General features: G+C 54.5%; 2 protein-coding genes across 7 annotated transcripts in view; one reads left to right on the top strand and one right to left on the bottom strand.

Moving 5' to 3' along the window:
- The window catches only part of SUCO (SUN domain containing ossification factor), a 40,315-nt gene extending 34,889 nt beyond the window's left edge, over window positions 1-5,426 (bottom strand). For 4 of the 6 annotated variants that reach the window (XM_084291302.1, XM_084291303.1, XM_084291304.1 and 1 more), the window contains exon 1: window positions 5,293-5,416. Coding sequence is in view for 2 of the 6 variants with exons in the window: in XM_084291305.1 (XP_084147431.1) it covers window positions 5,293-5,345 (53 nt within the window). In the remaining 4 variants the exon portion in view is untranslated. Of the gene's footprint in view, window positions 1-5,292 lie in introns of all 6 variants that reach the window. The other 2 variants (XM_084291305.1, XM_084291306.1) reach the window with 1 other exon arrangement.
- An 8,127-nt stretch (window positions 5,427-13,553) lies between these two features.
- On the top strand, window positions 13,554-14,665 carry PIGC (phosphatidylinositol glycan anchor biosynthesis class C). Its single transcript, XM_084291319.1, has one exon. The coding sequence runs from the start codon at window positions 13,708-13,710 to the stop codon at window positions 14,599-14,601; it is 894 nt and encodes a 297-aa protein (XP_084147445.1). The 5' UTR covers window positions 13,554-13,707; the 3' UTR covers window positions 14,602-14,665.
- The last annotated feature ends 854 nt before the right edge of the window (window positions 14,666-15,519 follow it).

The raw sequence follows: 15,519 nt of genomic DNA, 5'->3' as shown, positions 1-15,519 counted from the left end.
TTTAATTATTTATTTTTTTTAAGTGCAATAGCACGCAGAGGCTGCAAAACAAGGTTGCACCACAAGCTTTACCCGAGTGACCCAAGCTAGTGCCCAGAGGGGCAGTCCCGCATCCCACCCTCAGCCACACATCGCTCCTGCACCCCTGCATCAGGTCTGGAGATCATGGACACACACCGATGAACCCTGGGGGCGAGGAGGAAGCTTTCAGGTGCTGTGTGCTCTGATATAAACGCATGACTGAGGGAGGACACACTGTCTGCCCAAGGCTGCCCACTGCTGCAAGTCAAACAACAGAAACCCAGGCTGAGGACCAGCCGAGTGGAAACCTCAGCTTCAGAGAAGCTCCCCGTGTCATCCAATTTGAGTTACTTTCACACTAAAGTGCTGGGAGAACACCGTTCTGGAAAAAAACACCACTGTAAAATCTGATCCTGACCCTGAGGACTAGATGGGAACAGTGGAATAGCCAGGGACTGCCAGGAAGGCTTGTAGGGTCTGCAGCACTGTTTAACCCAGGTACCTCTGAGGGTTTCCCTTCAGCTGCTCTGCGACAACACCCCCTGCTTAAAACTCACTGTAGATAAAACACAGCCTGAAAGAGCCATGAAGTGAAATTTCTGCATAAATTCAGCAGCAGGAATCTGCCCTAGATCACTGCAAAGCTACTACGACCTGACTCCCAGATGTTTTCTGATGTATTTTTAATAGACTTCAACAATACCTTGATTGCCATTCCAAAATTCAACCAAGCCAAGAAGTTTCCTTTGAGCACCCAAGCTTATTTTGAACAGTTCAAACCATTTGCTGACATTTCAATCAAAAGGATTTTAAGTCATTTACAGCAATATTTTCACTCACCTGAGCAAGAGTTCCCTGTGCTAGTTTTGGGATCGGTCTGCCTGTTCTGCCAGCTCACTAATTTCCCCAAGAATTACAGGAAAGTTTGTAGTGGACTTACAGTTCTGCATTACCTTGATCTCAGCCAAAGGACGTGCTAGCTTTAATGCTCAGAAACATTTCCCCCTTCAGACAGAGGGCTGTTCTCACCTCCTCTAAGCGGTAACTTCAAGAGAAGCTGCGTATCCTCCCCTTGAAAGGAATGTGGACTTTGAGAGTGCTGGACTAATAATGGAAGTGAAAGACAACAAAAGCAAAAAATCATTCTGGAAAATACAGTGGAAAGAACGTGAGGGCGAAGAGGAACTACTAGCAAGATAGAGAAAGGCGTTTCAGAAAAAGATGAAGCGCTGAAGCCAGGAGCATCTCTTCACAAGGGGCAGGGTCCCGGAGAGGAGCACACGCCACTCCCACGCACCGCTCCTGCAACAAGCAAACAAGTTGAAGTTTCTAGGACAAACCTTTTAGAAGATATGGCATGAAAGCATTTCTAGAATTCTTTGAAAATCAATGAAGGTAAATATTCAAGGGTTGTTTTTAAGGAAAGACACCAAAGCCCCTGCTCGCACGCAGCACCTCCACATGAGCCAGGAAAAGCCAGGCACAGCTTGGGCTTTAAGGGCCAGGAGTCACGAGGCAGCTCGCGTCCTGGCCTCAGCTACAGAGCAAAGACACTGCCAAACAAGACCCTGCACATCTAAGAGCACATCTTCATTCTGAAATAGGATGCCTGAAACAGGAGTTTTTAATTATAGACAGTACCCAAATTATTTCTTCCTGCCACAAAAAGCAGGCACACAATCCTTAATTTTAGCACCAATTTTTTAGGGAGGTTTCTGTAGCTATGCACTGGGAGAAGCAGCAAATAGTGACCAAACTGTGACCACCATTACAAGCAAGTTCCCCGAACAGCTCCACCTGGGCAGCCCCCTGAAACCACCCCAGGAGAGCTCTGCAACAAGAGGCACGCTGAGCTCTGGAGCACAAACCCCATGGTGGTGCCTTCAACCCATCTCGCCCCCAGCTCTGCCACTCAGCACCCTGCTGTCGTTAACAGACACAAGCCCAAGGTTTAAGCAAGAAGTCAGTAACAGGGCCAATAATTGCTCAACCAGCAAAGCCTCTACTTCTGTGATCTCTAAGCCGGCTAACAGCTGTTGTCTGCACAGGACAGAGGGGGCAAGATAAACCTGAGTGATGTTCTCACGCTGCCAGCACAGCACGAACTGCTGGAGCTCTTCTTGCAGTGCAGCAGCTTTCCAGAAGCACACCCTCCAAAAGGTACAAGACTGTAAACGCAAACCAAAGACCAGGAAAGTAGGAATACCCTCTCATTAAGATCTGCATAAATCTTCACATTTAACCTGTCACAGGGAGGAATACAAAGTGATCCAAGATGTACCTGTACAGCAGCCCCAGCCCTGGACATGCTGTTGATCTGTACAGCTTTCAGGGTACATCTCGTTATGGATTCAGATGCAGGACTCCAGCAGGGGCCTTCTGACAACAACAGCACACCTTGCTGCCAGCCACGTTGACACAATCCTTCCTGCACCGATGCAGCACGCTCACAAGGCAGCCACAACTGAACAACCCTGATGTGCACACGTACTTAATCCCCATTTTCCTTTTATTCATACTTGCAGAGATGAGATTATGAAAGGGTTCGTAAAAGCTAAGTAGATCAGGATGTGCAAAGCACTTTCTGATTCATTCTATCCCAGACAAATCAGCGCATGCATGATTTCTTTATCAAATGCATAGCTAACCCTTTGAAAGTGCAGCGCATGCTAGGCAAAAGCTGATGTCAGAGCAATTTACACAGGTTACTGTTCAAACAACTGTCACGGCTTGTCTCGGTTCAGCTCAGTTCCTATGAGCTTCTACTCCACTTACTCAGCTCCGTCTGCATTGTCAGCCTGAAGCACCACAAGTTTTAAAGGTGTTTTGCCGCGGCAAACATCCACAGAAAGGGATTCACAGAAGCACAACAAAGAAATCTCTGTGAATTCAGGACAACGGGAGTCTTATTTCTAGAGCAGTATATTCCCAAGCCTCATCCCCGTCAAAACTACGTCTCTAAAGCCTTGCAGCCATCCCACTCGTTTGAACTCCCTGGGACAAGCTCACCAGCCCAGGCTGCTCACCGTTGTGTTCCTTCCACGTGCAATGTGCTTCAGAAAACCTCCGGTGCCACACCTGCGATCCTGTGCTCCCACAGAGCTCTGTACTGCCACTACCAAAAGGGCTCGAGCTAACAAGCTAGATTTGAGCTGCTTCTATTTTTCTGTACATTTCTAATAGGCAGATACATTTTTAACTGAGCAGATGAGATCTTTGAAAACACCTTGTAGTTAGAAAGCTGTCAAATCAACCTTGCCATCCCCCCCCCTTAACCAAATTGGTATTTCTCCACTGGTCCAGCTTCTTCAGACAAACTTCAAAACGTATGGTATGGAAAAAAAAAAAACTATTTTAAGTTTAATTTCATGAAATAAAGGAAGCAAGTGCCTGTCCAGAAATAAAAACAAAGTTCAGGTTAAAGAGAGGTACTGAAAAAACGCTCTCAGCGCCACCTGGACTTATTTTTGCCTGGCATTTTTTCCTACTTTTGTTTTAATTTGTTGACAGTTACTTTCACCTGTAAAAACAGCTTCTCTCCCGCCAGCATTTAAATCCTTTCAAGATTCCATTTCCAGACAACTGTATTTGAGAAGCCACCAGTTGTCACTCATGCCAACGTTCGTAACACAGTCAAAGCCCTCCATTTACTATTTGAAGTTGCTTTACAGTTTACACGAACAAGAGCGCTAAATTTCTTTTTAGGAAGAAGTTAAATACACCACAACTTACCACGTTACATAGCTCAGCAACACGACAGGGATTAAAAGACTTTCCAATTGCAGACCTGACATGGCTACTGAGGGAAAGCTGCAGCACCATGCCGCAAACAGGATTTTAAACTCTCTAACACAAGTTGCTGTTTGTCCAACAGAGACTATAGAAGTCAATTTGTGCCCTTCCAACAGCTGAATTAGTCCAGGAGCTCTTTAATCAGAAGTAGTCAGAGAGAGCAGGTTGAACATGATCTGCACTTTAATAGCGAGAGCTCTGGGATACTGCAGCACAAGCTCTGGGATCAGTTAAGACTGCTTGAAAGAGCAATCTTTTAAAGAGAAAGAAAAAACCTCCAGCCAAGTTTTCTCCTATATGTACACAAAAATCATCTGAACTTTACAGAGCAAGCATCTGATTTTAAAGAAGTTTGCTAGACATTATATTCCTTAATCACAGTGGAAAAGATGCCTGAAATTTTTCTTAAAATAACAGAAAACCAGAGACAAACCTTGTTATAACAGCATATTAAGAAGAACAACAAAATTCTCTAGTCACCTATGTATCATTAAACCATGACCAGCTCCCTGAGCAACATACCTCCAGGCAGGAACAGGTTATCCGCCTCCAATCCCCAGGAAGAAACACAAACTTCCGATAAGAAACCTACCTATACACGTAGGAACCCTGTGTGGAAAGAGGCTTAATCGTCCTACAAGCAAAGGGAAGGTGTCTGGAGCCAGTTTCAGCAGGTTCACAGCTCAGCCTGATACACGCAGCTAGGAGCTTTTTATTCCTTTTAAAAAGTCTGCCTAAATGTAAACCCAACACCTAAATGTAAACCCAACAGCTGAGCTTTCAGATCCTTTCTGCACTCACCGTGTTGTTTCCTAAACCCCAAAATACGATGATAGGAACCGATCTGACAACTGAGCTTTCAAGTTCTTTCCATACTCAGTATATTGTTTCCTAAACCCCAAAATGTGACGATATGAAGCAATTTTGGCAGCCACGCTTTTACGTCCTTTCTGCACTCACCGTGCTGCCCCCCGAACCCCAAAACACGACGATATGAACCAATTCAGCGGCTGAGCTTCCAAGCTCTGTCAGTACTCGGCGTATTGGTTCCTAAACCCCAAAAGGTGACAAAATGAACCAACTTAGTGGCTAAGCTTCCAAGCTCTGTCAGTACTCAGTATAAGGGCTCCTAAACCCCAAAAGGCGACGATACGAAGCAGTTTGGCAGCAGGGCTTCCAAGAAGCTCCTTCTGCACTCACCGCACTGCCTTTTACCTCCTTCACCTCACTGCGTCGCCTCCCAAACCCCACAAGGCGCCAAGAAAGACCAATATTTCCCTCAAATTACCCAACAACCAACAACCCCAGAGTCCCCTCAGCGGCCGGGCGCCCCCCCCACCAAGCGCCCGGCCCGACCTCCCCCCAATTCCCCACACACGACTCCAAAACGAGGCATGGGAAGAACGCCAGAGCCCCGCGCAGGCCTCGAGGGGGCCCTGAGGGAGCCGTGAGAGAACCGTGAGGGGGCCGGGGTCTCACCAGAGCAGGGCGCAGAGGCAGAGGCAGGCGCTGCGGGCCGGCGGCCCCCTCATGCTGGCGGCTGGCGGCGCATCCTCCCCCCGCCGGCGGGGCCGCGGCCGTTGAGGCGGCTCCGGCGCGAGCGCGGCCGTTACCCGCCCGCCCAGCCCCGCCCCCTCCCCCGCCCCCCCCCGCACGCGCTGAGCTGGAAGGATGCGCGTCACGCGCCGCGCCCCGCCGCGCCCAATGGCGAGGCGAGCTCCCGCGCGGAAGCCCCGCCCCGTCCGGGGGAGGACGCCGGCGGGAGAACTGCATTTCCCAGCGGGCCGCGCGCGGGGAGCGCGGGGGGTGATGGGGGTTGTAGTTCGTGATGGGGAGGCGGCCGGCGGCCATTTTGTAAAAGGGTTGGGGGGCGGGAGGGACGGTGCCTCACAGGAGGCAGCTCGGGGCGTGCTTAGGCACAGGGGGTGCCCGAGACGCGCCAAGCCGTTATTGTTCATTATTACTATTAATTTTTTCACTGTAATAAGTAGAGGGTGGGCAGAACACACTCAGGTGCGCGCCAGCGGTGTGCTCACAGAATTTATCCCGGTTTTAACGCAGCCTCGCAGAGCCCCAGTGACAAAAAGCAGAGCCCCCGTGACAAAAAGCACCGTGTCAGGCTGCGGGCACCCCGCTCTCCCACCCGCACAGCATGACGAGAGCCCCAAGGTTCGTGGGTGAACGGTCACAAGCACGCCACGCTGGAAATGTGCACACAGCAGGACTCTGGCCAAGGGGGACAGCCTCACCCCACAGCAGGGCTCGGGGTGAGGAAGGGCGGCTTCGCCCCGAGGGAGGTGCAGAAGGGCTGAGTCACGGCCCACGAGGAGCTCCAGCCCTCCCGGCTGCAGGAGGGGTGTTTGAGAGGTGTTTGCGCTGCTCATCCCAGCCATGGTGCTGCTGAGGTGGCTCTTGGTGGGACCTGAGCCAGCCTGCCAAGGAAATGTTTCATAAAAGCACACGTTTTCACAAGAAGCACAGCCCGCTCTTTTTTATTTTCTTGCCAAAAATTGTCAAGCCCCAAAAGTTGAGTATGCTTTGAGTCCTGAAGAGTGTTTTCAGACCTGGTTTTAGACTAGCAGATCCCCTGTGAGTGCATACATTGGTCCCAAAGGGCACAATGGGGTGAGGACAGGGCTGCGCCTGAGGCCAACCCTTTTGAGTCCCCTCCAGGGCCACCCCACTGCAGCTCACAAACTTGCCAAGTCCCACGCGGATCCCACATCTGTGCCCGTGGTTTGACGGTGTGCCACTACGGCTGCCTTTCTCTACCAGTGCTGTCACACCTTCTTGCAGGGGATGTCCTTCTGCTAATTGCATCAGAACCACGCCACCTCTTCCCGCAAAGGGCAGAGGCTCAACAGTGGCAGTGCGATGATGATAGAGCAGTTATTACCTTCAGGACACGCTGCCAAGTCAAACAACAGCATTTCTAAGAGGAGGGTGGCCCTTTGTTAAAATGCCCTGTCAGAAATGGGTGGTAGGCTCCGAGCTCTTGCTTTGTTCGAGTGAAATCGCTCTGCAGGTCCCCCAGCCGTGCCCCTGGTGGTGGGAAATTCCCCCAAACTTCCTCAGTGTTCTCCAAGCTGTGGGAGCAACAGCACACGTCGCACCCGCAGCTATTTTAACCATGTCAGGGAGTGCCCAAAATCTTCCTCCTGGGGGTGGACAGTGCTGCGAGTGGCAGTGCAACACGACCCTCGGCCACAGCTGCCGCCTCCTCCAGGTCCCCTCCGTGGCCACATTTGCTCAGCCCACGTGGCTGCTCGGGGCTGGCACGGCTCCCATGTGTTACGGTCCTCTTATCAGCAGGGGATTAATCACATGCAGCTTAAACCATACACAGTTGAAGAGCTGTCATGGCAAACAGATTGTTTCAGGGAAACCATCACAGTAAATAGGCAGGATCCTGGAGAAAAACTTCCTCGACTCAGCTGCCACCAGGTACAAGCGTACACCCGAAAACCTTCAGTGCCACCTGCCAGGCAGAGGCTTCAGGTCATCAGCCCTGACCTACCGGTACAGTTTGTCACTTGCTAAGCTTGCTTCTCAAAGGCTGATAAGATGAGGAGTATGATGGTAAAACAACATCACAGCTTACCCAATCTCCCTGCTGGAGCCTGTAATTAACCCTGAGAACAATGCACGTAGGCGACACGGGAGCAAATATTTGCTTGGGATCCTTATAAAGCACTGCAGTTTGCAGAAGGAGCAGCAGTGCTCACAGCTGCATTTTCCCTTGCCCAGCAGTCCCATTTGGCTGGGGCTGGCCCTTCCTGCTGGGCAACCCTGCAGAAAAGCCGAGGCCAGGAGCACGCAGCGTCTCGGCAGCTTTTGCTGGAGGAGGGAGGCCTGGAAAGATCTCTGCAGCTGCATCGTGTTTGGCACTTGTTGGCTTCTGCTTCTCACACAGTGAAGCACGGTGTGGGCAATGCTAGGAACCAGGCTGGCACAGGCTCTCAGCTAGACCCTTGTGTTTCAGCACCTCCATGCTGAAAATGTGAAGCCTTACTTCTGATTTTTCATAGGACATCCTCACCTTCTCTTTACAAAACCTTCTTTTCTTCCCCAAGTGTTTTGTTTTCTCCCTTAATGTGTGATTTAATTTGCACAAAGCTCCTTCTTTTTCTGACTATTGATCTTGGCTCCTTACTGTTTAAAATAAAGCAAATCCTTCCTAAGCGTGTTCTGACAACTCAACTTTTGTCTGAGTTTTCCTTCCAGATGCAATTTCCTGTTTAATTTCCTGACCGTTTCTTATTTAGTGAACGAAAAGCTATAAATTGCAAGATTGCTTCAGATAACTTCCTCTAACTTACAGCTGAACCGTTAACCTCTTGCGGGGGGGAATCCACTTTCGGGGGGAAATCCAGCAAAACAGCGTAAAACTTTTTTAAAAAGCCCTGAAACGTCTGGGTAGCCAAAAACTCTTCAGCTCACATCAAAGGGGAAAGAGCTGTGTGAGAAGTGGGATTGAAATAATTTTCCTTGCAAAAACAAACAGGAGAAATGCTGCTTCCAGCAGAGCTGCCAACTGCTCTTTTATCACCCAATAAATGCTGTGAGATAGATTTTTATTTTTTTTGTGGGAGCTCCTGAGAAATGTCACCCCTGGCACGGGGCACCAGGGGTGCTGGTGGCATTTGTGCTGTGTTCCTGTGCAATCCCAAATGTGCACCCCAGCAACTCCTCATGCAGGGTTGGTTATTTCCTCTCCTGCACCCATCTTGTGCATTACCTAAAGCCTGCGGCATGCCACGGTGTGCTGCTGGGCTGCCAGACTCCTGGACGTGAGACAGGGGTCACAGTGACCCCCGATAAACAGCAGATACAGTAGGGTAGGGTCACTGAAAGGCTTGCTCTGCGCAGTGCCTCGTTACGTTTGCTTAATGCATCCCGGCACTGAGCCCCAGAACAAGCACATCACTGGAAATCACTGGTTTCAGCTCCCCCTTCCACAGGGACTCTGCCCATCCGCTGTGACACCTTCCAAAGTCAGCACTGTAATTTTTGGGGGGCCCGATGTTGTTTCTGAACGCTGCTGCGCTGCCCTGGGCTCTCATCACCCCATCCCAGGGCTGGGGAAGGCTGGTGCTGGCCAAACATAACATCAGTGACAACTTGGTGCTGTGCTGGGTCATGGCTCGGCACTCCCTGCCCTACTGCGGCCTCCAGCAGGGGGATTTGAGGCCAGTGGCTTCCTGAGGAGGTCCTGTTTCATCCTAAAGCATCCCACGGTTGTGTCTTTGCCCTGAGACGGGGCAAGGAACCGTTCCCTCTGAACACAAACCTGTCCCCACAGCCAGGTCTGTCCCCACGCAGCCTGCAAGCTCTTCTCCCTGTTTTTTTACCCATCTCTACTTTGTGGGGAAGTGGTGACCCTCGCCTGGGTGTGTGACCACACTGCAGGGGAGGCAGGCAGCTCTCCCCGCAGGCAGGGGGGACGGCAAACAGCAGTGTCTGGCAGGGACTGCGTGACCCAGTGTGGGAGCGTGGCTGCTTTCATCTCCAGCCAGCCGGCGCCGATCGAGAGCTTTGACATCTGGCACGGGTAGACCAGGCACGGTCCCACGGCTCCCAGAGCCCTGGTGGATGCATGCTTGGGGCAGGAGATGGGCGGAGGTCATGCCAGTGGTCGCCTCCTGCACTCTCCCGCATCCCAGCACGGATTGTTGAGGCAGAGGAGTGAGTGGTGTGACACTTCCCAGGCTCCTACCACTGCCCTGGTCCTGTCCTAGCTGTGACACAACCCAAACCACGTCCTTGGCCCCCATGGGCTGGGGTGACCCCAGTGTGGAGGCCACTGCCCCATGCCAGCTGTGCTGTCACAGAGCCCCATGCCACAGCAGCACTGGTCCCTGTTGGCTGTGCCCTCCTGCAAAGAGAGAGACCAAATCTTGCCCCAGAAACTGAGAAACGGCAAAACTTGCTTTTGGAGGTGTAAAGCTGTGCTTTTGGCTCTATTTCTGGGAGGACAGCGTGGGCTGAAGCTGCCCACAAGGTGCTGAGGGGCTGGGGGAACAGCCCCTCATGCAAATTGAGGTCAAAGCAGGGCAAAGAGGCAGATGCGTGATGCGGCAGGGTGGCACAGCTGTCACCTCGTCAACACAAAACCAAAACTGCCAGCACCCCGGGCTGGGGGCTGCCCGGGGCAGCCATCCCCTGCAGCTTTGTACTGGTGGCACAAGGAACATGCCAAATGTACGCCAAGGGACGAGAAGGGCTGTAAAAGTGCCCGTTTTGTTGAGGACAAAACTCCCCTGGCACAGCACAGGGACCGGGCTGAGCTGGTGGCACCATGCTCACAGCGGTGCAAGCGCCCGGGTCGTGCAAAGGGCACCCCCGTAGGCTCAGCTGCTTCCTTTCCCATCTTGCCAAGCACTAAAATAAACCAGATTCCCACCTGGCTCCATCCCCTCTGCTCTCTGGCGGATATTTAAAGACAGGGAGGCAGATGACCAGGGGCCTGCGGGCCATTCCCAGGGAATCCAATGCCCCAGGGCAACCCTGCAAGGGCAGGAACAAACAAAACCCACATCGATTATTTGCCTCTGCAGGCAAGAAAAAATGTTACAGGTGGGGTTCACCCAGGCCATGGCCCCTCTCAGCTCCCCTGCAGTGACAGAGTACAACCAGAGGAAAGCACTGCCACTGCTCCGAGCCTTGCTCTCCCCCTGGTTAGCACAAGGGATCAGCGGCATCAGTGGAAGGGGGAGTCCGTGGGGCAGGGCTCTAGGGATGGGCTCAACGCACAGCTGCCAGCTTTGAGAGAACACATGGATGGCACGCACCACCACAGACACCAGGTTCCTTTTCTCTGCCCTGGGACAATTGCTTTCAACCCACGTTTCTGCAACAGCCCCCTGAACGCTTCCTATAAAAGCTGCCCTGTTTCTGTACTCCGCTTCATCCAGTTTACCTGCCCCACCCCCCAGCCTGTTTCTGTTTTTTTTTTTTTTTTTTTTTTTTTTTGCACTTAGGCAGCCAAAGAACAGAAATTTCCCCTGGGCAGACAGTAAAAACCTCGCCGGGAAACACCACATCCCTTCACGCCGCTTGTGCTGTGCCAGAGCTGCTAGGGGAGGCGGGGGCAAGCAACCATCGCCCTCACTGCAGGCACCCCCAAACACTTTTGTCCCTGCTTTTGTCCCCCAAGGGGCTGATTTTTTGGCGAGTTTTGCCACCTACAGCTCTTCAAGTGTTTCCACTGACTGCGGCAGATCTGGGTCAGCACCTCACATCCCATCCCCAGGCTTGAAATTTGGGGCAAAACAAAGAGGAATGCAGTCAGAAGCCGCCTGACAAAAGCTTTATTTGGGAGCCCCAGCCCTGCTCTGCTTGGTGTTGGGAACTTGAGACCAAACCTGCTCACAAACCTGCTTTTTTCATCCCTAGCTTCAGTGACAACCCACCTGCGTGTCCCTCAGACAGGCTGCAGCTGTGTCCCGAAGCCTGGTTTCCTCCCTGGGTGCTAAGGATGTGCCACGTACGGTGTGGGTTGAGCTGAGGTTACCTGGGCAGCTGAAATTTGGCCGTGTCCCACCTTGGAGCGCCTGGCCTGCAGCTGGCAGAGTGCATTCTTCACGTCATTGTTGGCTGCCGTTTCCTACGGACATTTAAAAAAAAAAAAAAAAGAAAAAACATTAAAAAAAAAATGAACTGGTGACTTGCACAGAGATTCCCTACAGGACAGGATCCCATTGATCCCTGCCCTCGAGCTGGAAGGGGACCCCGGCAGGGTCACCTTGTCCCTGGGACAGGGATGTGGACCTGGAGCCAGGAAACCCAACCCGTGCATGGCAAGGGGGATGATCAGGAGAACTGGGCTCAGTCTGCTGTACTTTTTAGGAACAGCAAGCACAGGAGAACCCTCACGGAGGTGGTCAGCAGCCCACTGCTGCAGGGGGAGCCTGGGCAACCAGCTCCATGTGCCCCAGCATCCTCCCATGGGGCTCACAGCCACCAGTGCCAGCTTTGTGGCTGCAGGGCTGCTCAGAGCCTAAGGGCTGGCGTTGTCCCACTCCCCACTGGGGACTTAAATCCTTAAATAGGTGATTGCAGGAGAGCAGCCGCAGCAAACGCTGCGGGGCCTTGTAAGGCAGGGGCTGGTCTCTGCTCACGGAAAAATTCAGCAGCTGGAGCTGCGCCAACCTCCCCCCGAAAACATTCCTGCAAAGGGAGGTTTCAGCTCCAGGGTCAAAGGGAAAAACTCAAGGATCAGTTGTCAGAGGAATGAAACCCAGGCGCGTGTAGCTGTGCTTGCAGGCGGCCCTGCCGGTCCCGCCACCCCCACACCTAGCAAAACCTGCCTGTGGATGGGCCCAGCTCCGCAGCAGCAGCTCGGGATGGCAAAAAGGGCTGAGTGTGTGCCGTGAGGTGACCTGCCCTGCTCCTGGTGCCCTTTTGGATTCAGCACGGGCAGGATAACAGGGAAAAACCTGAGCTGAAGGATGCAGGGATGCCCAGGATCCATGCTTGTCCCCGCAGCCTCAGGCACCCAAGCACAGGGGCCACACCACAAGCACCAGTTCCCACCCGATCGCCCCGTTATGGGAACATGCAGACACACTTCAAGGCAGCCCCTGAGACCAGTGCCTTGAATGCTTTGATATTCAGATTTCTCCGGTGGAGGCCTAGATCAGTCACAGCTATTTAAATCCCAGCCTGTCACCTTTTCCAGCATCGCTTCCAAGCAGCTTTAGCGGCATATTGCGGGGCTGGGAGCCCTGCAGAAACCAAGCACGTCTGTGATGGGGTCGCTTGAGCAATGCCACAGCCATTCCTTGTGGTCTCAGAGCTGAAACGCAGGCTGGGGGGCACTGGGGAAGTGCTCTGGTGCCGGCTTCTTCCCTCCGAGCTGGGGTTTAGGAAACACAAACCCCAAATGCTCCATGCAGTGAACTGTCAGGCAGAAGGGGATTGCACGAGTGAGTGTTTTCCTATATGATAGAGGGCTGAGCCGGTCGGTGGTCCTCACAGCCCTCCTTGCAGCTGGTGAGGGAGATCTTGTTGCACGGAATGAAGAGTGGGAACTGAGGCGCTCACAGCGGGGCTCGCACCCTTGACCCTAGGCACTGCTCGGGGCGTGACGGGAATGTCCCTCTCCCAGCTGCTCTGCTGCCAAGACACCCTGCCGGCCACGTCGCCCCGGCAGGGCCAAGGGGTGACTCCATGGCTCGCCTCTGACTGGCGGGGACGGGCGGTGACGTGGCCGGTCCCGTGGCGTGGCACGCAGGCACAGGTGAGTCAGTGCCTCGCAGGCAAAGTCTGAGCCACCTGGACGTGCCCAGCTGCCCTTCAGACCCGGGCAGCTCGCACCACTGAGGTGCCCCAGTGTCCCCAAAGCACTGCGGTTGCTCACAGGACCCCCAAGGGGACCCCAAACCAAAGCGGGGTGGCTAAACGAGCAATGTCAGTGCAGGGGTGGGCTGGCAGGGGGTCCCATCTCCCCGTTCCCACTGCGCTGGGAACACCCACACGCTTTCTGTGCTTCAACTAAAATCAGCTTCAGCGCCTGCTGCTCTGTCACGAGCTGAAGGAGGGGGATCTTTCATCATTTAATCATCGAGAATTTAATTAGCGGCCCCTTCAGCCGGGCAGGGCCGGGCTCCCACCGCCAGATGGCGGCTGCGGGCTCCCCGGCGTCCCTTGCGCCCGGCCGGGCTCGGCTGAGGCGGAGGCGGCGGGGCCGGGAGCGGGGCCGGGGAGTTCCGGGGCTGGGGGGGGCTCTGAGGGGTCCCTGCTGCCGCTGTGGGCACCCCCCGCTTCTTATCCGTGCCTGGGGGGGGCTGTAGGGGGAGGTGGGTGCTGCCCGAGCCCGCTGGCAGACCCCAAAGGGGTCCCGCAGCGCGGTGAACCCGCAGCCGGCTCCTTCCTCAGCCCCTGGGCTGCAGCATGGTGTGTGCGCAGGTGGAGACGAGCCCCAGGCGCTGCTGGCAGAAGGTGCTGTACGAGCGGCAGCCCTTCCCCGATAACTACGTGGACCAGCGGTTCCTGGAGGAGCTGCGGAAGAACATCCACGCCCGCCAGTACCAGTACTGGGCCGTGGTCTTCGAGTCGGGGGCCGTGGTGCAGCAGCTCTGCAGCGTCTGCGTTTTTGTCGTCACCTGGTGGTACATGGACGCCGGGGTGCTGAGCCCGCAGGGGTTGTTTGGGGCGGCCCTGGCCTCCTCGCTGCTCGGCTACGTGCTCTTCGATGCCATCGACGCCGGGGTTGGGCGGCGGGAGAGCGGGCGGACGCGGTGGGCAGACCTGAAGAGCACGCTGGTGTTCATCGCCTTCACCTACGGCTTCTCCCCGGTGCTGAAGACGCTGACGGAGTCCATCAGCACGGACACGATCTACGCCATGTCGGTCTTCATGCTCCTCGGCCACCTCATCTTCTTCGACTACGGCGCCAACGCCGCCATCGTGTCCAGCACGCTGTCCCTCAACATGGCCATCTTCGCCTCGGTGTGCCTGGCCTCGCGCCTGCCGCGCTCCCTCCACGCCTTTGTCATGGTCACCTTCGCCATGCAGATCTTCGCCCTCTGGCCCATGCTGCAGAAGAAGCTGAAGGCCCGGACACCGCGCTGCTACGTGGCAGTGACCGTGCTCTTTGCGCTGGCGGCGCTGGCAGGGCTGGCGAGCGTCTCCAGCGTGGGTGCCGTGCTCTTCGCCTCGCTGCTGCTCTCCATCTCCTGCCTCTGCCCTTACTGCCTCATCCGGCTTCAGCAGCTCAAGGACAACATCCACGGGCCGTGGGACGAGGCTGAAATCAAGGAGGACCTCTCCAGGTTCCTCACATAGGCCTGGCCAGGGGGGAGAGGGGCTCTGTGCTGCAAGCAGCACGGAGGGACTTTATGGGGGGGATCTCCAGCTCAATAAAACCTCTCACACAGGGAATGTGTCTGTATGTGCTCTGTAACAGCCCTGCAGCAGGGTGGTGCCTGGCAGACCCACGGTGGTATTTTTGTCCAGCTCTGGCCATCGAGCCAGAGGGACGGGGCAGAATCCTGCAGAGGGATGAGGCCGCAGCTCAGCACACTCTGTGGGTGCACCCAGCGGGCACCCAGCCCGGCCCCAGGGTGCTGCAGCGGTGACAGGGCCCAGCCTGGTCCTGTCCAGCGCTATCTGTCCAGTGTCCGTCTGTCCAGCTCCACACATACCGCAACAGAGGGCGCTCCTGGCAAACAAGTCAGGCTGGAGGCCAGCCTGGGACGAGCCGGCCCTGCTGTGCTGTTGATTTGTTTTCCATCACACACCAGGGGCAGGTGGTCCAGCAGGGCACGGACTTGGGCAAAGCAGACACACCCGTATGCAGAGGCACACCACCAAGTGTCTGAGACCACCAGCACCTCTGCAGACCACGGGACCTGCAGCAGCTGAGGCTGACAGCTCTCACTCCTGCGGTGTTTCGCCCTAGCACTGCTCCTTTCAGTGTAAAGGCCACTCAGACCCCTCCTACCCTGGAAGCAGTACAAGGAGATGCTTAAACCATCCCAGTAAGTTTTCCTGTAAGATGCAGCAGCACCAGCTTTGCACGCACACTCTGGGATGGTGAAAGGTGACAAGGGCAAGGCACCCCACTGCTGCAGAAGTGTGAGTTCCTGCTCGATTAAACCCACCGAGTGTGAAGGGCTTTTTGCAGGAAAACGGCTCACGTGGAGCACTGGCATCTTCCCAGCGAGCAGGCGCTGGCTCCTTGGGCTTCCTAGGAAATGAGAA

This window comes from Netta rufina (assembly GCF_964035555.1).
Source record: "Netta rufina genome assembly, chromosome: 8".
Taxonomy (NCBI): Eukaryota; Metazoa; Chordata; class Aves; order Anseriformes; family Anatidae; genus Netta; species Netta rufina.
Note: the sequence above shows the minus strand (reverse complement) of the source record. Positions and strands in the feature narration are given on the sequence as shown.